The following is a 21750-nucleotide window of genomic DNA, read 5'->3' on the forward strand; positions in this document are numbered from 1 at the left end:
CCAGGCCTATCTTCTCAGCTGCTGGAGCTGAGTGGTGGCTGCCACACCAGGCGGCCTCTCCCCTCAGCTCCCACTGCTCCTGCCAGGCTGCCCACTTCCACTCACGGTGAGACCACTGGCCAGGGGCTCTCACAGGACCACTCCCGATGGAAAAATGACATGATTTCATGATTTCAGAAATCTAGGATGTCTGTGGATAGAATAGAAACTCAGTGCTAAGCTCAGGGGTTCTGCAGACAGACTCATAGACACGAAGAACAGACTGACGGTTACCTTGCAGAGGAGGCTGGGGGCTGGGTGAAAGGTGAAGGGATGGAGAAGTATTGATCGGCAGTTACAAAACAGTTACAGGAATGGAAAGCACAGCGCAGGGAATGTAGCCAACAATGCGGCAATGACCCGAGTGGTGCCAGGAGGGGACTGGAAATATCAGGGGAGGGACCACGCTGTGAAGCAAATGACTGTCTAATCGCTATGCTGTTCATCTGAAACTAATACAAAATATTACTGAATTCAAACTGCAACTGAAACATGCACATTTAAAAAACCGGTGAGCAAACGCCTGGCTATACAAAGATATGTCACTTTTTTGTACTGGGGCTGGCGTGTCTTCCTCGTCATGCTAAGAGCCAGCAGCAGGCAGACTGCGCAGGCCCCATCCTCAGAGCCCAGTGGGGATGGGCGCTGGCACGCCCACACCTTGCGCGGCCACCGACTCTGGGCAAACATTACGTGAGTCCCGTGTGCCCTGTCAGTCATGATCATCTTACTCTGTGTCTCAACTTAGAGACATCTATTAAAAAGTCTCTCCTTGTTGCTTTCTGAATCTGGAACCCCATTACATGCTGAAGTCAGAATCTATCCTTGATTTTATCATGAGTGACAGACACTGTGCTATAAGGACGCAGCTCCACTGAACACATCTAGTCACTTGGCAAGACAACATCTGATTCCACCTGTGATTGGCCGATGCCAACCGGAGAGCAAAGAGGGGCAGTCATTTGAGATTCGGGTCGGGGCCTCCGCTGTCTTGGCTTGGGCAGAGCCCACACCGTTTACATGATGCCCAAAAGTATGTGACTTGCAAGGCTCCGAACGCCCACCATTTTTTCCTGTGGGGATGCTTTAGATGGCGTTCTTCCCAAGACTTCTGAGGTACTCTGCTTGGAGCAAATCAGATCCACATGCCATAGGCATTTCTTCCAAGTAATAGATTTTCCTCAACCCAAAAGGTATGTGATGGTACACTTTCCCTCTGAATAACTCAGTGCTTCCCTGTGTCCTCTGGATCTCAATGCCAGGTCTCCACATTGAGGGTGGGAAGGCCCAGGGAGGGTCCTGGCCCAGGGAGGGCGCATGCCTTGCTGACATCATGGCGATGGGTTACGTTTATCGGGTGCTCATTTGTTGGCCTGTTGCCATATGGACGCCCTGCTTGCTTTCCTTTAAATGGCCCCTGGACTGTGTCTTCTCCTTCTTATCTTGCTTCAATAATGTCCCTAATTACTTTCACACCTTCCCCTCAATGCCAGCAGAATGCCAACGTGCTCCATCTTACCCCTAACAGTACTCTTAGACATCACTTACTTATAACCATAATTATTTATCAGCCAGCCAGACTGCCTAGAACCGAATCCTGGTTTCACCACTTACAAATTGTGTGATCTTGGGTAATAATAAATAATGCCTTAATACAACAGATATACTCTGTGGTATCTATAGGCATTTACACTGGTTGTACACGTCTCTGTTGACTGCAAGTTGAGCCATTCTTTAGGGGGAATACACAACTCTGAAGGTTGGCAATTGGTTATAAATGTCTATGTCCCAATTGCCTAGGACAAGTCAAGCTCTGCAGATGGGATTGAAAATTAGATGGCACCAAAATTCGAAATGGTTCCCGTGACGTTTGCACTGTGCTTCAGACTAACCACACCAGAGCCAGCATCCTTGATGGTGGGAGAGAGCCAAAGGGCTGGTCACCAGCTGAGCAGGCCACATGGTGAGACTCTGAACGTTACCAGTGGAGCTGTCCAGGGGCCATGAAGTGGCATCAAACTCCCCTCGCAAGTAGGCAATTCCTCTTGCCCTTAAAGAACCTGTAACTCCCTGATGCTTGGTTCTGTGTGTGCCGGAGCAGGTGACATCACAGGAAGAACACAAGTGCTTTTCCAGAGTCTGGAACAGGTGCGTGAGAGCCAGTCATGCGGGACAAGCAGTAAACGGAAACACAGACTTGGACTGAATGTGGCTTACACTTACAAACTGTGTGACACTGGGCAAGTCCCCTAACTTCTCTGGGCTTCTGTTTCCGTTGCAGCAGGGGCAATAATAAACCTGTCTCATGGGGCTGCTTCGAGAACTCGATGACCCGTAGTGAGGGCTGTGTACTAGTATGTGCTCGCCTCTTCCTGTCTAATGGCAATCAGAAATGAACGGGGGAGGAGGTATGTGATAGGAGGGAATGTACTTTTATAGAGACACTCCCTCGATGCACAGGAAACACTATGTTCTGTCCTACAGTGACACCTGCTAACGATGCTGGGGGTGCCATCTGGTTATAATCACCCCCCCAACTCCCGGGGTTCCTGTGGTTATAATATGAGTCATAAGGGTCCCCTAGGGCTCCCCATGGAAGCCATCAGGGCAACACCAGGCTCGCTCCTGGAGGAAGGCACTTAGATGCCAGTGATTCCATCTCACTGGCACCATGTCAGCCTTTCCAGATGGACAGAGTGGGTCCGACTGTGGTGGGGCCTCTTGTGTTTGTGTAAAGTTGTACCCTAGTCACCATTCCCTACATACAAACTACTGTTATGAATCTTCTTTTTTCCCTGTACTCCATCCCCTCTCCAGCAGAGCTAATGACAAAGGCTTGGCAAAGTCGTTGGAACTCAAGGCAATTTTCAGAGGCCAGTCGTGGTCAGTGGTCAATAGAACACACTTGGGATGAAGAGATAAGACAACAGTTTCCATTACTCCTTCAGGAAGAGGCAGAAGAGCGTAATTTCTCCTTGTCCCAACCCAGGAACCAAGGGGAGCTCCCCTCAGTGTGTCTGCAATGAGTTGTCTTGATGACATTTTGGTTTAGCATGCAATTCTCATCTCTGACTCCCAGGGGGTAAGGGTAATCAATGAATTCCTCTTACACAAAACCCACAGATGGGGTTGTTGCCTGCATACAGCCCAGATGCAGCCTATCTATTTCACATTGCTTGTTGGAAATCAGGTGTGAGTAGACCTAAGTTCTAACCCTGGCATAGCCCTTGTCTTGCTGAGTGATGCTAGGCAAACCACTCAACTTCTCCGGTGCCACTTCTTTTTCCAGATCGTAGGACACCATGATCAGCATGAAGGGAGAATGTGAGAATTACTACAGTTGATAAAACACCTTCAGCTTCTTTAGAGAGGAGCACTCAATAAATAATCAACATTAAAATGATTCAGGAAACCCTGGTTCCATTATATGGGCTATTATGTTATTTAGTGTTAAGAAATAAAACTCTATTCATTTTCAGTTTTCTTGTAATAGAATATTAAGCAGTATTAGAAATGATTCACTGGTTTACTCAGCACTGTTCTCCATTTTCCTAGACAATCTTTCTGAAGTGAAAAGACCTTCTTGAAAAAGGGGTAATACATCCAGCAAAATGCTTGGCATTGATTCAATGTTGGCCTTTATTTCTTTCTCACCTTTTAATCCCTCTCTCCATTTGCTTTTGGGTGTTCCCTTGGGGCCCAGGTGCTGGAGGGAGTAGGGCGGGCTCAAGAAACAGTGTGAGCTAGAGAACACCCAGGAATTCTGCCAGGCGCAGCTCTGAGAGGAACACTGTTCTGAGAGTTAGGACACCTGCATTCCAGGCCCAACCCTGTGTGAGCTCCTCATTTAAGATGGAATTGTAATCCTGGCCCTTTTCCCTCAAAGAACAGTCCTGAGGACCAAATGAGAAAGGGTACACAGGACAATTATTCAAAAGTCCTACAAATAAGGGTGCAGGCCTGGTATCCTAGGAGAACATAGGCTTAAACCTGGATTTGAACTCTTCTCTCTCATTCATTGGTAAGTGACCTTGTTCAAGTTTTTAAAACAAGTACGACAGCTACGTTAGTTTCCTCGGTGGGCGGCCACCACAAAGTACCACAAACTGGTGGCTTAAAATAACAAAAAGATGCCGTCTCATAGTCCTGGCAACTGGAAGGCCCAGACCAAGATGCCAGTGGGGCCAGGCCCTCTCTAAAGCCTCCAGGGAGAACTCTTCCTGGTCTCTCCCAGCTCCTGGTGCTGCTGGCAATCCTCGGCACTTCTGGGCTCATAGACACCCCCCTCCAATCTCTGTCTTCAAATTCACATGGTCTTCTCCCTGCGTGACTGTCCAGATTTCCCTCTTCCTATAAAGATGTCCTAATCCACTACGACCTCATTTTAGCTTGATTTCCAAATAAGACCACGTTCATAGGTGCTGGGGGTTAGAACTTGAAGGTATTTTTTGAGGGGCCCCACTTCAACCCATAACGACAGCCAACATCACAGGTGCCTGAGAGTGTGTCTGGCACAGAGGAGGTGCTGAGGAATGGGGGCTGTCATCACCGTGAAAAGAGGAGAAAGAGGATTAACACCCCCTTCATCCACAAGAGACACAGCAACAGCATTGTCCACAGTTGTCTGTGACCAGACCCTCACCTTTCTCTCCATCTTCGCCTGGAAACCTGGGATTTTGATGTTCTCTTCGTCCAGATGCTTGGCCTTCTTCCCCAGGCCCAGCCGGGGTCCTGAGAGGCCCAGGCCCAGGACAGCTGTGCTCTTCTGAGCCGCCTGGTGGCCGTGGCAAGGAGGCCTTCCCCTGGAGAAGTGGGCCCTAGTCTCTGATGCCCTAGCAGCTGTTGGCTCTGTGAGCTGGGGCTGGGGCTGGGAATGTAAATATCCCCTTTCCTGGAATTGGAACCCGAGCCCGAGAAGGATCAGAAGAGGGAGGGTCGCTTCTTCAGCAGACATGTGGGATGAGCTTTGGTGACTCCCTGCTGGGTGCCAACTAATACAGAGGAATATGCCGTGTGACCTTGGACCCCAGTGGCTGCAGTGCCGGGAAAACCACCTAATTCCAGTGCACGGAGAGCTAGTTTGATACGAAGATGAGAGGAAGTTCTTCGGGTTTGGCAGACAAACTAGGAGAACTGCGTGCCGGCCACGTGATGACTGCCCATGTTGGTCTGAGGCCCAGCCAGGCTCCTGCCCTGCCCTGCCCGCCAGCTGTCTTGCCCATCCTCTGCTGTCCATTGCTGTGCCTCCACAGACTCCTTGTAACACCGGCTGCACCGGCCCTAGCCAACCTGAGCAGAAGCCTCCTTCTCTTGTTAACATACGCAGTGCCCTGGCCAGTGTGCTCAGGTGGCTGAGCGTCGTCCTGTGGAGCAGAAGGTCACCGTTTGATTCCTGGCCAGGGCACATGCCCAGTTTGCAGGTTTGATCCCCAGTCGGGGTGTATGCGGGAGGCAATCAATTGATGTTTCTCTCTCTTCCTCTGTCTCTAAAATCAATTAAATCATTTAAAAAATGTGTGCAGAAGAGGGGACGTGTCAGGGATACGTGACATTAAATGATCTGCCCTTTATTCACTAGTGGAAGGAGCCTGCCTGCCCCCACCAGACACCATGCTCCCAGTGAGCAGAGGGCAGCTGAGCCGTGAAGTCTGGAGGGTGCTGGGGACCTCGCTGTGCTGTGGCCTGTCCTCCAGGGGGAAGCAGAGGGACCAACAGGCCAACCATCCCTAACTGAGCAGTCACTCCTGGCCATCGCTACTCAGCGAGGCAGACGCAGTTTTTACAGGGACGCCCACAAGTGTGACTCTTCCGTTCTTCTTGTTTACCAATCGTGCAGCTGCTGGGGAAATACTAGCCCAGCACACTGGCACTTAAGTCTTGAAATCTAAATATTTCCACAGTCATTCTTAATTACTATATAACTTGGTGTTTGCATGCAAATACGATGAATGACAGAAATGCTTACCATGTGAACGCGGTAAAGAATGCTAATCCCCAGAGTCATGAACGGCTTGGAGAAATCAATCACCTTCTCGCGCTCAGCGGTAATGGTGAGGCCGGCCACGGCCAGGTCTGCTTTCTGGAAGGGAGAGAGAGCCCATCAGAGGGGCGGCCCCATGGGACGGGGCACCAGGACGGAGACAGAGGCCACCGCTGCTGGGGGATGCTACCCTGGTCTGGCTTCTCTGCCATGGGAGTGACTCTAAGGAGCAGCTCCAAGGTCGGAATGATCACTGACGGTCACTGGAGGTTGCACCCCTCTGCACATTAAGTAAGAACAAAAGGCAGGAAGGACCACATAGACTGTTCAGAGAGAGACTCAAAGGCCCTAGAATAGGGGTTTCAAATGGGAAAACTGGTAGATAGGTTTCTTGGAACCTCAACATTGAGTTGTTTTTTATTCAACTTATTAATTTATTTATTCAACTTATTAATTTATTAAAATGTCACTGAGTTCCCACACTGTGTAAGGCACTTTTGCAGGGGGTGGGATTACAATCTATACTAATAAAAGCCTACGTGGCCCTCGCATCATTACAAGATGGCCGCCCCCATGTCATCACAAGATAGCCGCCCCACATCATCACAAGATGGCCACCACAAGATGGCCACCACAAGATGGCCTGCAGGGGAAGGCATTTGGGGGTGAACAGGCCAGCAGGGGAGGGCAGTTGGGGGCAAGATCAGGTCAGCAGGGGAGGGCAGTTGGGGGCGAGCAGGCTGGCAGGGGAGGGCAGTTGGGGGCCATCAGGCCAGCAGGGGCAGGCAGTTGGGGGCCATCGGGCCAGCAGGGGAGGGCAGTTGGGGGCAATCAGGCTGGCAGGGGAGCGGTTAGGCATCAATCCAGTCGGCAGGGTAGTTGTTAGGGGGCAATCAGGCAGGCAGGCAGGCGAGTGGTTAGGAGCCAGCAGTCCCAGATTGTGAGAGGAATGTCTGACTGCTGGTTTAGGCCCAATCCCTGTGGACCTCGGAGGGGTCCCAGATTGGAGAGGGTGCAGGCTGGGCTGAGGAACACCCCCTCAGTGCACGAATTTCGTGCACCGGCCCTCTAGTAAAATATAAGAATAATGGAACCACAGGAATTAAAAACAATCTAAAGGAACCCATTCATTTCCGGCCAGATGTTGAAGAAATGGAGACCAAGAAATCAAGCAAGTGGCCCAACATCACTGAACTTGTCCTTGGAGCTGGGACCAAGCCACAGGCCTCCCAGCCCACTGGCCACTGAAGTTGCTCTTGAGGCTAAAATTCAACTTCCACAGCAGAACTGAGAGAAGGCCCTCTGGTCCCTTTCATGCAAAATCAGCAGAATTTGTTCTGAAGATGTTTCCTTCCTTTCATTTTGCCTCCAGGTTGCACCTTAATGCCCACATTGGACGGTCTGTCCTGAGTCAAGGTCCTCTGGGAAAGGAGGGATGTCGGCTCCCTCTGCCAGAAGTTCTTGCATCTAATCTAACTCCATCCCACTGCAAAGCAAGCTCGCTCCCTAGTGGGATGCTCCCCTGCAAACAGAGTGGGGAGAGCTCAGAGCTGATGTTCATTCCAGTCCATGCTCTGCCCCAGCCACTGCCCTCCTCAAGGCTTCCGTAATCTCATCCCTCAGCCGAGGGTCAGGGTGAAGAGAGTGTTGGGTCCTTCTCAGTGGCTCTCCAATGTAGTCCATGACCCCGACAGCCAATCACCAGAAAGACTCAATTAAAATGCCAGGGCCCGACCTCCTCCCAAACCAGGAAGGTGCCTATGTAACAAGTTGCCCGGTGATGCTGGCATGCTAATACCTAGGAACCCAGCGTGCATCTAGACTGGTGGCCATGGGTTTACATTTCAGCTTCTTCTTCTTTTTGTGTGTTAATCCTCCCCTGAGGATATTTTTTCCATTGATTTTTAAAGAGAGTGGGAGGGAGGGGCAGAGACAGAGAGAGACACATCGATTGGTTGCTTCCCACAGGTGCCCCAGAATTGAGCCCCCAACCGAGGTACATGCCCTTGACTGGAAGTGAACCCAGGACCCTTCAGTCCACAGTCCGACGCTCTATTCTCTGAGCCAAACTGGCTAGGGCTATATTTCAGCTTCTTTAACTCCTGAATCTTGTGGATCAGTTGATGAAAAATATGAAGAAAGAAGTATCGAAAAGTGAAGTGTCCAACCATCAACAAACAGATATATTCATACACATTCCTCCCAAATCACTGAAAGGAAGTAGGCAGAGAGACACGCTGGTCCTCACTTTCTACACCAGGGGTGTGTGATGGATGAGAGGGTACATTCCCTGGCAAGGTCAGTTCCTTCTCTACCGACTCCCCTCCCCAATCCTCCAACCCAACTCTGTTCCACCAGCTAAAGCCGCCAGGAGACTTAGCAGGTTAATAAGCTCAGGGCCTTATACAGGGATGCCGGAAACCAATCATTGTCTCACTAATAGAAAGAGGCTGGTCAACCTTGAAGCTCTGAAAGGTCAGAGCCAACCACTCCCTATCTAATTGAGACAATGGTAACTGAGGCAACTTCCCCATCTTGTAATCATGTAAATCCTTACTGATATGATAATCTGCTTATTACCTGCTTAAGGGCTATGGGTGTTTCCCAAAGCTGCTTAAGGGTAATGGGTGTATCCCATAGCCTCAATAAAAGGGACAGCAAGGCCAGAGCCTAGTGGTAGTCTTCCCACTAGAGGTTGGCTCCCGCCTGGCCCCCCATTTTCCCAAATTAACTCTTTTCTAGCCTCTCTCTTCATTCTAGTGTGCGGCCTCCTCCAGAAACCGGACCCTGAGTGGGCCCTGAACCACGCGGGTCGTGTTAAGGGATCCCACATCTGGCGCCTTCAACGTGGGACTTCTGGAGGAGAAGGTATTTTTTGCCTAAGAGCGAAGGAAGGAAAAAAATTACACCGAGAAAAGGTGTGGAAATTCACCAGAAAAAGGTGAGTGAAATTCACCGGAAAAAAGTGAGGGAAATTCACACAAAAGCCCACGACCAGCTGCAGAGTCTCGTCTTTTTCAGCCAGGCTAAAGGGGAAGAATTAGGTTATAAATATAAAGTAAACTTTATTATTAGAATTTTCAGAAGGTATTCCTTTATAATTTTTGTTTAACATAACCCTTGGTTTTAGATCTTGAGTATTTGACAAAAAGTTGGTAAAAACAAAAAACTGTTTTCCCATGGGGAACATAATAGTGCGTTTGCTGGAGCCTTTTAGAGAGGCTGAGGGGGAGCTTCTCCCCTGGTTCCCTTCGCTCCTCCCAGAGAAGAGCAGGAAGAAAAAATGAAGGAATGGCCTTTATGGTCCCCTCCACCTCCATGTCCTAATCCTGAAACATTTAATTCACCAATAGAATCCCCTCTACAGAAAGTCATCAGAGAAGGAATAAAGGACATGTCGGTGGAAGAAAGGCTTGCTTTTCCTATTATACAAGTAGCTGACCCACAGTACCCAAATCAGATAATAAGAAGCCATGAAAAACTGATTTTAAAATGATAAAAGCTTTACGAGAAAGCGTTGTTCAAAATGGTCCAACGGCTCCTTTTACAGGAGAAATCATGAATAATATTTCTGATGCATTCTTAACTCCTTCTGATTGGTATACTCTGGCTCATGCAACTCTGGATGGAGGAGATTATGTACTATGGAAGGGAGAATACTTAGAGAAATGTCAAGAGCAAGCCCGCACAAACGGAGGGCCGAATGCTCAAATAACTTATGAAATGCTGGCAGGACTGGGACAGTATATGGATGTACAAAATCAGTTACATTATGTGCAACAGGCATGTGAGCAAATACGACTTTGTGGAAGGAAAGCCTGGTGGGCTTTACCAGCAAAAGGGGACCCTCAGGGATCTTTTAGTAAATGTATGCAGGGACCTACAGAGTCATTTTCTGATTTTGTGGCTCGTCTCACTCGAGCAGTGAGATGACAGATTCAACATGAGGCAGCAGGAGATATTTTAATTCAGCAATTAGCTTACGAGAATGCCAATGCTGATTGTAAAAAATGCCTGACGCCTCTGAGAAGAGACAGTACCATTACAGAGATGATTCAAGCATGTCAGAATGTGGGATCAGGCACTTTTCAAGCAAATTTACTCGCTGCTGCGGTAACAGGTAGAAATAAGAGGTGTTATAAGTGTGGAAAAATAGGACATTTCCAAAAGGAACGTAGGCAACCGAGAAGGACACAAGGTAACACTCTAGGAAGAGGCGTGAACACTCCGCCTCAAGATTTAAGCATTTCTCGGTGTCCTAGATGTCAGAGAGGGAACCACCGGGCCAGTTCTTGTAAATCAAAATTTCATAGAAATGGGCAGCTGCTAGATCCAGATAGAGGGCATGGTCAGTTGCCGGGAAACGGCCAAAGGGTTACCCCCCAGCCCCGTCATCGATAGGGGAAATCTGCCCTCCAAGGCCCACAGTGGATCTCTCATCTGAGCAACTCCAGGAAGCGCAGGCCTGGATCTTAACAGCACTATAGCAGTCACTTTGACCCCCGATATGGCTCGGCAAGCTATTCCTACAGGAATTTGGGGACCTGTGCCACTAGGAACTTTAGGATTAATCTTAGGGAGGAGTAGAAACACTCTAAAAGGACTAACTGTCCTGCCTGGAGTCATTGATTCAGAGTATGAAGGAGAAGTTAAAGTTATACTCAAATGTAATCATATTATGCAAATTACTCCAGGACAAAGAATTGCTCAGACACTACTTCCACCTTATGTTCAGCAAGGTGAGGCTATAAATAGGGAAAGAAAGATGCAAGGATTTGGAAGCTCAGACATCTATTGGATACATGAAATTAACAAAACCCATCCCATGATTAATTTAAGAATAGAGGAAAAACAATTTAGGGGTCTAGTGGACACTGGAGCGGATGTTAGTGTTATAAGTAAAGAATTCTGGCCTCCAAGTTGGTCCACGGTAGAAGCTATGGGCTCAGTTAAAGGGGTAGGAGTTCCTGATAATACACAACGTAGTGCTGCAGTGTTAAGGTGGCAAGATGAGGAAGGACAGACAGGATGGTTTCAGCCCTACATCATTTCTGGAATTGCAGTCAATTTGTGGGGCCGGGATGTTTTAGAAGGTTTACAGGCATGTATTGTTACCGGCAAAGGAAAGAAGTTAACAACTGAGATAGGATATCAACCTTTTTTAGGAGTGGCCACTGCTCAGTCTCCTCACCCTCATGCTGATCCATTATTAACCTTTGGCAGAGGGTATGCTTGTATATTCCCAGAGAATTTTTCCAAACCTGTGTGGGTTCCTTCTAGAAATATTAAACTGCAACAGGGATCCAAGAGAGAAACTAGCCAGACTAATGAGGACCTTGCTCCTGGAACCACACCATGCAGCTGCTCCTTTGTGTAGAGGTTTCTGGCTTGCACCAAAGTAGAGGAATATCACTACTTGCTCCTGGGAGAGGTGCAAAGAATGTACAGTTTGAATTTGAATTGCCATTGGCTCAGAGCAAAGAATATCCTTACATGGTATTTTTCCTGGTTTGTATGCTTAAAGAATGTGGTTTCTTGTTCAAATTAAAATCTTAGTTTGTATTTGGAATTTAAAATCTGTAATAAGAAATGAAACTCCACTCCTGAAACAGCCTCTGGTGTGGAGAAATTCAATGGTGACAGGAGAGGGCAAAGCTATCTGCTCTCCTGCAATGAGATTACTTAAAGTTTTCTTTAAAAATTATAAAAGAATTCGCAGGGAAATTCTGATCTTGGCCAAATTGGATGCTAGTTATTACTTCAGAAAGCGAAAAAGAGAAAAAAATTTGAGATCTGTCTTTATCTATTAAGCATGAAAAAATGTGTGGCCAGATCTGTTGCGGAAACTTCCCCTAAAGTAAGCAGGATGTGGGGGAAGGGAGAGACACTTGGCGATCCAATATGGACGCCACTCCCCAAGAAAGCCACCATAAGAGGCCTCATATTCGCCATCTTTCCTTTTTCCAGCTAATGACTTAAAGCTTTTACAAATTCATGATGCATCGGGGATTTCTGTGCTCATGTAAAGCAAAAAGGCCAGATTAAAAACGAGTGCGCATAGTTGTTGAGCTGGGCTTGACACTTTTCTGTTTACAGAATAAAAACCCTAGAGATGTTTAGCTTTAAAGATGGCAAAGATGAACCAGGAGACAAATTAAAGCTAGTTTCCCAAGGCATTTTAAGCAGCCCCTTTTTGAAATTCCCGCCCTAAGGCAAATAACCAGCAGGAAGTAGATAACAAGTTTGCATATGAATGGCTGATGCAAAAACTAGTAAATCATATATGGATATAAATATTTGTTTGATGGTTGTTAAAATTTCAAGGCCTTAACAGAGATGATTCTTGTAAAACTCCAAGGGCCCAGAGTAATACAAGAAAATTATTCTCTCTTCTTAAAGGAAATCCTTTTAAAACAGATCTAATATACTTGAAATTGCATGGTATTATTCTACAATGTCATTATAATTTTTGATATTTTACAACAGCATATTGTACAATTAATCCAAACAAACTTAAAAATCTAATTTTTTTTTTATGTTTGGCAGCAATTTAAAAGGACATGAAAGGATTTAATCCCTTCCACTGTGTGGAAAGCCTCACTGGGAAGGCACTTGAGCATCCTATATTGGCCTTTCTTGCCTTATTTGCAAAGAGGGACCCTCTCCTCACAATCCAATTGCCCATAGCTGTTGCTTGAGTTTTCAGTTCAGGCTGAAGTTGAAGCCTCCTGGTGGCTGGCACCATGGATCTGTCTCTCGCACAATGGCGTGAGCTGGGCCTTCCCTGGAGAAGAAACCTGGGTTCCCCAAGATATGTGACCTATGCCAGGGCACCGCCAGTAGGCGAGAGGATCCCAAGGCAGGCGCTGGGCATGGAGGCCATAGGGGCATAGGCTACCAAGGAGACAGAACTGAACCTCACATCACCCTGCTTGGCCCCGGAGGATGGCTGGTTAGTCAATGTAAGACTCCTCAAGGGAGGGGCAACCTAAAACAGGCACAGTTGCAGGGGGCCATCAAGAGAGAACTTGGGGGTCAACAGAGGTGGGACACAGATCCCCAAACCCCCAACATTGCAGGGGCTTGAACACTTGCCCCTTCTGAAGGAGGTCTCCTGCCCCATGGCTGCTTCGCACTTCCCATACCCAGCTCAGATTGAGATCCAGCTACAAACAAGAGACTTGGCCCAGCTCATATTGAGACCCAAGCAACAGAGAAGTGGCTGATGGTGACTGCCCTATATCTAAATCTAACCTAAATCTAGGAGTGCTCAGGGCTTTCTCAAGGATGCATATAATCCTTTCCATTAATTTTTACAGAGTAAACTAAAATTGTTGTTAAAGTATTAAATTTGACAGTATTGAAGAAAAATTAATTGTACAAGAGGCCGTTCCTAAAGTATTAACCAAAATTTATAAAAAATTTTCCAAAAGCCTCCTAATAATTAAAAAGGGGGATAGTGGAAAAAACCATGTAAGAAAAAAAAAAATGTCCTGTAAGTAAATTATACCTAGAAAAAAATTTTTCTTTTGAAAACCAATTTTCATTTGTAATGCTATCAGCAAGACAGCCATGAAAAACACACATGGTATCAAAATAAATCAGAGGAAAATTGTTTGGGCAAAAAAATTAAAGGAGTCCAAGTAAAATTTATAGAAAAAAATTCCTTTATTAATTTTGGTTGAGATATGTAAGTTTTCAGAAAACAACTCCAAGACCATGTGGATTCCTGCAACAGAGAGGAATTAGCAGTAATGCTCCAGCCATGAAGACAAGAGAAGAAACAGTCCAGACATGGAAGACGCTGACGATGTCTTGCCATGCCAGCAGTCAGCAGCTGTGTGTCGCTGCAGGTTGCCCAGGACCAAACCAGAGACAGTCGGACCTGCATTGCCACCGTTTGTCCACCATCCAGATATCATTGCCACCATGAACACATGAAGAACTTTTGGACTCAGAACTTTTGGACATTGAAACTTAGACTTAGAACTCTTGGACTTTGAAATTGGGTGTTTATTTCTGATCTGCAGATGCAAGATTTTTTAGAAGAAAGAAACGGGGGAGATGCCGGAAACCAATCATTGTCTCACTAATAGAAAGAGGCTGGTCAACCTTGAAGCTCTGAAAGGTCAGAGCCAACCACTCCCTATCTAATTGAGACAAGGGTAACTGAGGCAACTTCCCCATCTTGTAATCATGTAAATCCTTACTGATATGATAATCCGCTTATTACCTGCCTAAGGGCTATGGGTGTTTCCCAAAGCTGCTTAAGGGTAATGGGTGTATCCCATAGCCTCAATAAAAGGGACAGCAAGGCCAGAGCCTAGTGGTAGTCTTCCCACTAGAGGTTGGCTCCCGCCTGGCCCCCCATTTTCCCAAATTAACTCTTTTCTAGCCTCTCTCTTCATTCTAGTGTGCGGCCTCCTCCAGAAACCGGACCCTGAGTGGGCCCTGAACCACGCGGGTCGTGTTAAGGGATCCCACACAGGGAGGTCAGGCTGAAAAGAGACTAGCCTGAAGATGTAAGAGATTGTTAACAAAAACTAAAAACTGTGAGTAGCTCATTGTGCTCACTCTGTATTTTTCCAAGACAGTGTTGATTACTTGTATCAAGTGAATCAACCCTTGGGTCAGGGAGGGAGGTGGGGGTAGAAGACTGTTAGCATCTGCATTTGGAGATTCCATGGAGGGTTGTTTGGGGCTTTTAGAACCTCAGCCTTGCACTGAGTTCAGTCAGCCACAGAGCCCAGCGTGTGCCATGCCAGGCTGGTGCATGGTGGATGCCAAATTGGCAGCCCAAGACTTGGGAGGAGGAAGAGGCGAAAAGAAAATTGGTTGGAAAGAAGGAATTGAAGGAAATGTTAGAAACCAAAACTGATAAGACGGGTCAGAGGTAAACACAGCACCCAGTCCTTTCTGTGACTATTTAAATATACACACACACACATACTGTACACACACACACACACATACATATACATACACAAATACTGTACACACACATATATACATATACACACATACACACATACTGTACATACACACACATATACTGTATACACACACGTATCTCCCAATTAACCAGAGTCAACAGCTCTATCCTCAGGTTTCTCTCCCTACAGAAAGGCAACTGCAGATTGAAATTTGGAAATCTTTTCACAAGTGTGTAAGAGCCGGCCAGCGATGACTATGGGGACGCGTTCCATGTGGAGAGAGGCTGGAAGTGGGCGGCACCCAGAGGGCCTCTCCCGGGCTCCTGGACGGGACCATGCCCAGCATGACGCCCCGGCTCCTTCGAATCCACGGACCCTGGGCACTACCCTGATCAGCCTCCAGATCTTTATTCTCGGGCCCTTATCCACTGTCCACCCGGTCCCCACATGCTCTTCCCATCCTCTGTGGGGGCCAGCTGCCCTCCGTGCCAAGCCTGCAGCTGCCCATCCTTAGCAAGGCTCATCGGCACCTCTCGCTTCCCCGGCCCCTCAGCCCCTGGCCTGGCATTCCTTGCGCCGTTATCTAGCTCTGTGATGGATTAACTCTGAAGCTTTGGGAACAGAGGATGCTGCGCAGAAAAGGCTGCACTGAGCATTCCCGGAACCTTCTTTCCCAGGTACTGGTCCCTGCAGCCCCCTGTATACCGAAAGGCTCCTGGAACTCCCAATAGGCCGGCCTGAGGCTGTGGGAATGGGGGCAGCATTATCCCTCCCACCCGCTGGGAAGGAGGTCCCAGGCCACAGACTTGGCTTTTGCGGGGGGTGGGGGGGCCGGGGGGGGCATATTAGGCTCTGGCTGAGTATCTGGCTGAGGGTGACATGGGGTCACTGAGCTCATCGGGGGTCCCCAGAAGCCCTGTGTCTCGGGTTCTGCCTCCCCTGAGTGTGGGACACTCAGGTGGGCGGGGACTGTCTGCAGAAGCCACTGCCCCTCCCGCCCCCCTTCAGTGCCCAGCCTTCCTCCTCACTGGTCTCTGCCTGCCTGCTCAGGCCGGGTGCCGGGATGCAGGGTGCACAGACACAGCCTGGTCCCTGGAGGCAAAGAGCCGACAGTCCACGGGGGAGGCACAGTCACCAGATGGCCCAGCAAGCCTAGTGAGCTATAACCAGGTAAATGTTCTGGGGTTCCTGTGTGGCTCCAGGGGAAGGCAGAGCAGGGCCTAAGAAACCCACAGGCCTTTCCCAGGGTGGAATGCAGTTGCCTGATGGGACGCCCCTGTGAGAAGGCCTGGGGGAGCGTTCCGGGGAGGGACTGCCTGGGCCCAGGCCCCGCGCAGGGAGGACCGAGGTGCCTCCAGCGGCTGGAAGTGGCCCGAGGGCAGGAACCAGGGTGGAAGTGAGCTGTGCGCTGAGGCTGGAGAGGCGGTCGAAGGTGCAGAAGGCCCTGCAGTGTTTTAAGCAAAGGAGGGCCTGCAGGGCCGCTGAGTGATGCGAACACAGCCAGCATTGCCTCGCTCGGTGCTCACGACACCCCCAGGCGCTAAGTCACTGCTGTGACCCCCATTTTACAGATCAGGAAAATGAGGCACCAAGAGGTTAAGGAACTTGCCCAAGTTTCAGATAAAGCAAGTGGCAGACCTGGGTTCAACTGGGCAGTTTGGTTCCGAGGCTGCCTCCTGAGCCTGTGGCAAATCCAACGGGCTCTCCTGAAGGGAAACGCTGCGGAGGGGCAAGAAGGACGTGGCCTAGCTGTCACCCTTGCCGCCTCCCGCTTACACCCACGGGACAACCCAATGTCCAGGCCAGCACTCCGCCAGGGTCACCTGCTGGCCGGTGACCCTGTGACACAAGGTCTACACGTGGCCGTGCACACACCTGTGCAGGTGCTGGAGGACAGACGGTGGGAAGGCTGAGGACCGGAGCCCAGAGAGGAAGTGTGAGCGGAGCCTAACGTCGCGAGGCGGGTGACAGACACGGAGGAAGGGGAGGGGAGAGCACCGCTGAGTCCCTCCACGCCGGCACTGCAGAGGCTCCTGGGCCATGGCTTTCTCTCCATCACCCGGGGCAGGAGCAGCGGCGACTTGTCCAAGCCACAGACGGATGCCAGCGGGGCAGGGACCTGCGTCATGGGCAGCCAGCAGGGAGGAAAGGGGCGTGAGGACGGGGTGAGCAGTGGGTGCTCCCGTTCCTCACACCTGTCCTGACGCCTCCGGGACGGAGCTCCGCCCAGCTCTGCCCTCCTGCTGGCCTGCCTCACCCAGGGCTCTCCGTACTCCTCTCCACGCCAGACCCGGGGCTTCAGATCCAAGCCACGGACGCCTCCCACTCCTACCTGTAGCTACTCTTTCCATGGACTGTTTCTCGGGTCACGAGTTACCTGCCACCTGTCACCAACACTGAGACCAGGCGTCAGCTGGGAGCCCCTTCTCCCTTCCTGTCCTAGTCCTCCCGTTAATAACTGAGTCCCAGCCCCCAACGCCGTGGATCATGACCGTCCCTTGAACCTCAATGCTGCCGCCCTCGTCCAGGTCTCCACGTGAACCACTCCTGAGTCCCTGTGTTGGTCTGCTGCTTCCATCCAGCCATGAAATTGCACAGCCCCGCGTTCTCAAATCCAAACCCGCACCAGCACCGCCGGAGCCTGTTAGAATGCAAATCGCTGGCCCCTCCAGAGTGCCCGCCTCAGTGGGTCTGGATGGAGCGGAACACGGGTTTCTGGCGCCCCAGGGGGTGCAGCTGGTTCCAGGACACACCTGGACAGCCACTGCTCTAAAGTCTGTTTCTACCTGACCACCTCGTTCCCTGCTGCCTGTAAGGTACAGCCCACACGCCTCACAGCCACCTTCACAGCCCGGCCCGCCACTGCCTTTCCAGCACCGCCTCCCGCTACTGACTCCCCCGTGATGGGGCCACATGGCCCCTGCATGTTCCTTAAGCCGGCCCGGCATTTCAGACTCCGGGCCTGTCCCCACCGTTCCCTCTGCCTGTAACGCGCTCCGCCTCGGTGCCTATCAGTTCCCGCTCGGCCACCAAGGCCCACCTTGACTGTCATCCCTCGGAGGCCTCAAGGATATGAGGTCGGCATGGATGTCGATGTCAGGCGGGGTTGGCTTTGAATTTCAGATCAATCGCTGTTAGTTGTGTGACCTGAGTTAGCCTTTCTGTTAAGCTGCTGTCAACCTCAGCCACTTCGTGCTGAAATGTGAGCGACAATGGTCATCTCACCAGGCTGTTGGGAGGAAATGGCGCATGGTAAGTGCCTGGTGGTGCTCGGTCCTCCACACACAACAGCTGTGTGTGTCGTGAGCTTTGCGCCAACGCTGCCCACTTCCCTGGAACGGAACCGTTTCTACTTTTCTCTGTGGCCCATGAAGTTTGTGAGTCCATCTGCATGCACTGCGGGCTGTGGTCTCCTGGTTTTATACCTGCGCCTCATTCGGAGTCCAGGCGGCGCCATCAGGTGAATTATACAAATCGGTCCTTCCGGGAGCCTGAGTGGGCACATGGCTTGGCAAACAAAGGCCTCTTTGTAGGGAGGAAATCTACAGGTGGACACAGCCTCCCGCACGGCACGTTCGTGGTGAGCAGGGCAGTCTTGCCCATCACCCGTCTCGCCAGCAGTCCTCGGTGGTCCGGGCCCAGAGCCCGTGAGTGCAGGGAAATAGCTGCTGTTTCTCATCAACCTTGAGCCCCGTGACGCCGAATCCATGCATCGGCCAAGGACAGAAAACACGTCCACGGGGTTAGCAGGACCCTGGCTTCAGGGTCAGGATAGGACCCACAATCCTGGGGGTGAGGGAGGAAGGACCAAGGCTGGCTGCTTCAGAGGCTCATTGGGGGTGGGGGGTGGGGGGGTAGCCAGACGCTGACTTGCTGAGACAGGGCAGCAGCCAGCCGTGCTTGGGGAGCAGGCAGAGGCTGTGGCGCCTGCGGGCAGCGGCTCCAGACAGTTCTTCCTACTCGGGCAGAGCCTGGTGGTGGCTGAGGCGCAGGAGCTGCTTCGCCTGGGTTCAGCTCTCTGGTCCACACCCCTGGCTGCCACCCACAGTGCGACAGAGCAGGAGGGCTGCCAGGAGGGGCTGACCTGGGAGAAAAGCAGCACCTCACAAACAGCCAGGCCCCGCCCAGGTCTTCACCCCCCCCCACCCCCCTGCCCTGCCCCAGGGAGCAGCTGCAGGCTCCTCCCACGGCCTATGTCCCTCCTGTTGACTGCTCAGCGCTGCACAGCCAGCTCTCCAGGGCAAGTCCCCACGTCTGACCCGCCCCTGGGCTGCAGTGCAGCGGGCAGTCCCGTTCTCTGCACAAGCCTTGCTTTGCGCCCGCCGGGTCCACACGGCCAGACAGGCTCCTCAGCTCCCCCAGCTCTCGACGCCTTCCCGCTCCAGCCTGCTCAGCCCACACGCTTTATCGAGGACAGCTTATGTAATGCCCCAACTAGAATGTAAGCCTTAAAGACTAGGATTTTAAAAAATGCATCTGATATCCCAAGTTTGGTAAAGGGTTAAAATCATGTTAACCAGGGGGCGCATATGCATGCTGCAGAGCCACAGACACAGACAACAGCGTGGTGAAGGCCTGGGAGGGACGGGCACGGGCGGAGTGGACAAGGGGACAAACAAAACAAAGGGGACATCTGTAACACTTTCATCAGTAAAGATACATTTTAAAAAATCATATTAATTCACTAGATGGAGGGAAGGGAGTAAAGACAGAAGAAAAGAAAAAAAGAAAGCAGGGAGGGAGGCGTGAGGCGAGGGAGGAGTGGGGCGGGGGGTGGAGGGGGAGAGGCAGGATCTGCACCTCGGCGGCCTCCCTTGGAGACGGCACAGGCCCCGGAGGCCAGTGCTGCACGGGATCCCAGCGCAGCCTCGCACTGACTGGGCCCAGACCCATCGTCCCAGCTCTGAGCTCAGGCGGCTTGTGTGAAAGTGGGGATGGCACGGAGCTGAAAGGCACGTGTGTGAGGACTGGAGAGAAGGACGTGCAGCGTGTGGCACGTTGGCATCGGCTGGGAGGCTGCAGGGCTGCCCTCGGAAAGCAGAGTGAAGGGGCGGTGCAGACTGCACTGGGGTGCCCATCACCCACCCTGACCACAAACGCCAGTTGGGACAGTATGGGCCTTGCATTAATAATGACTAATTTTTACAGATGTTAATAGTGTGTACCAAGAAAACAAGATACTTCCCCCTGGAAAGGCTTTATTGCTGTTTTTTAAATTTTATTTTTTATTTATTTTAGAGAGAGGAAGGGGGGGAAGAGAGAGATAGAGAGAGAGAGAGAGAGAGAGAGAGAGAGAGAGAGGCATCGATCAGCTGTTTCTCATGTGGCCCAACCGGGGATCAAACATGCAACCTCTGGCTGTAGGCTATGATGCTTCACTCAGCTGAGCCACCCGGCCTGGGGCTGGAAGAACTTCCCATAACCCTGCTCTAACCTAACAGATGACTGACATTCTATGATGCTCACTGAATTTTAACTTACGTTCCCTCTGGAAATCCTGGACTTGGGAGCCTGAACAAATGCACCTTGGCCCTGGGTCTGTAAGAGCGCTTTAGCGAAGGCAGAAAATGACACAATAAGCAGTAACTGCACCTGTGACTAATCCTCTGACGCCGATCCTTCCCTGTGATTTTACTTATTTATTTATTTTTAAATATTTAATGCCGAGAGTATTGCAGATGTACCACTTTCCCCCCATTGTCCCCCTTCTCCCGGTTCACATCCCACCCCAGGCCTTGTTCATTTATTTTGATTTTTAGATTCAATTGTTGATAGATAATGCATTTTTTTTGCCATTTTATTGTTCATTAAAAAATATCTTCTCCTCCTCCTCCTTCTTCTTCTTCTTAAAGAATACCCTTCAACATCCTATATAATAAAAGGCTAATATGCAAATCGCCTGAATGGTGGAATGACTAGTCGCTATGACATGCACTGACCACCAGGGGGCAGGCACTCAACGCAGGAGCTGCCTTCTGGTGGTCAGTGCACTCCCACAGGGGGAGCACCGCTCAGCCAGAAGCCAGGCTCATGGCTGCCGAGTGCAGCAGCAGTGGTGGGACCCTCTCCTGCCTCCGCAGCAGCGCTAAGGATGTCCAATTGATGGCTTAGAAGCTCAAAAGACTAAGCCATCAGTTGGACATCCCCTGAGGGCTCCAAGACTGAGAAAGGGCACAGGCCGGGCTGAGGGATCCCCACCCCCCTGGTCTGTGCACAAATTTCATGCACTGGGCCTCTAGTTTCATATAATACTGGTTTGGTGTTGATTAATTCCTTTAGCTTTTTCTTATCTGGGAAGCTCTTTATCTGACCTTCAATTCTAAATGATAGCTTTGCTGGGTAGAGTAATCTTGTTTGTAGGTCCTTGCTATTCATCACTTCTTGCCACTCACTTCTGACCTGCATAGTTTCTGTTGAGAAATCAGTTGACAGTTGTATGGGAACTCCCTTGTAGGTAACTAACTGTTTTTCTCTTGCTGCTTTTAAGATTCTCTCTTTGTCTTTAACCCTTGGCATTTTAATTATGATGTGTCTTGGTGTGGGCTTCTTTGGGTTTCTCTTGTTTGGGACTCTCTGTGCTTCCTGGACTTGTAAGTCTATTTCTTTCACCAGGTAGGGGAAGTTTTCTGTCATTATTTCTTCAAATAGGTTTTCAATATCTTGCTCTGACTCTTCTCCTTCTGGTATTCATGATGTGAATATTGTCACATTTGAAGTTGTCCAGAGGCTCCTTACACTATCTTCATATTTTTGGATTTTTTTTTCTTTTTGTTCTTCTGATTGGGTGTTTTTTGCTTC

The 21750-nt window shown here is 50.1% G+C and overlaps 1 protein-coding gene across 5 annotated transcripts in view; it reads right to left on the reverse strand.

Annotated features, from left to right (window-relative positions):
* The window catches only part of GRIK4 (glutamate ionotropic receptor kainate type subunit 4), a 259741-nt gene that overhangs the window by 40400 nt on the left and 197591 nt on the right, over positions 1 to 21750 (reverse strand). For 4 of the 5 annotated variants that reach the window (XM_080650201.1, XM_080650203.1, XM_080650204.1 and 1 more), the window contains one exon: positions 6005 to 6118. The exons of the other annotated variant lie outside the window; for it this stretch is intronic. In XM_080650201.1, coding sequence (XP_080506327.1) covers positions 6005 to 6118 — 114 coding nt within the window. The remainder of the gene's footprint in view (positions 1 to 6004; positions 6119 to 21750) is intronic. 5 annotated transcript variants of the gene reach the window in all.

The sequence above is a fragment of the Plecotus auritus genome (assembly GCF_963455305.1).
Source record: "Plecotus auritus genome assembly, chromosome: 13".
Classification (NCBI taxonomy): Eukaryota; Metazoa; Chordata; class Mammalia; order Chiroptera; family Vespertilionidae; genus Plecotus; species Plecotus auritus.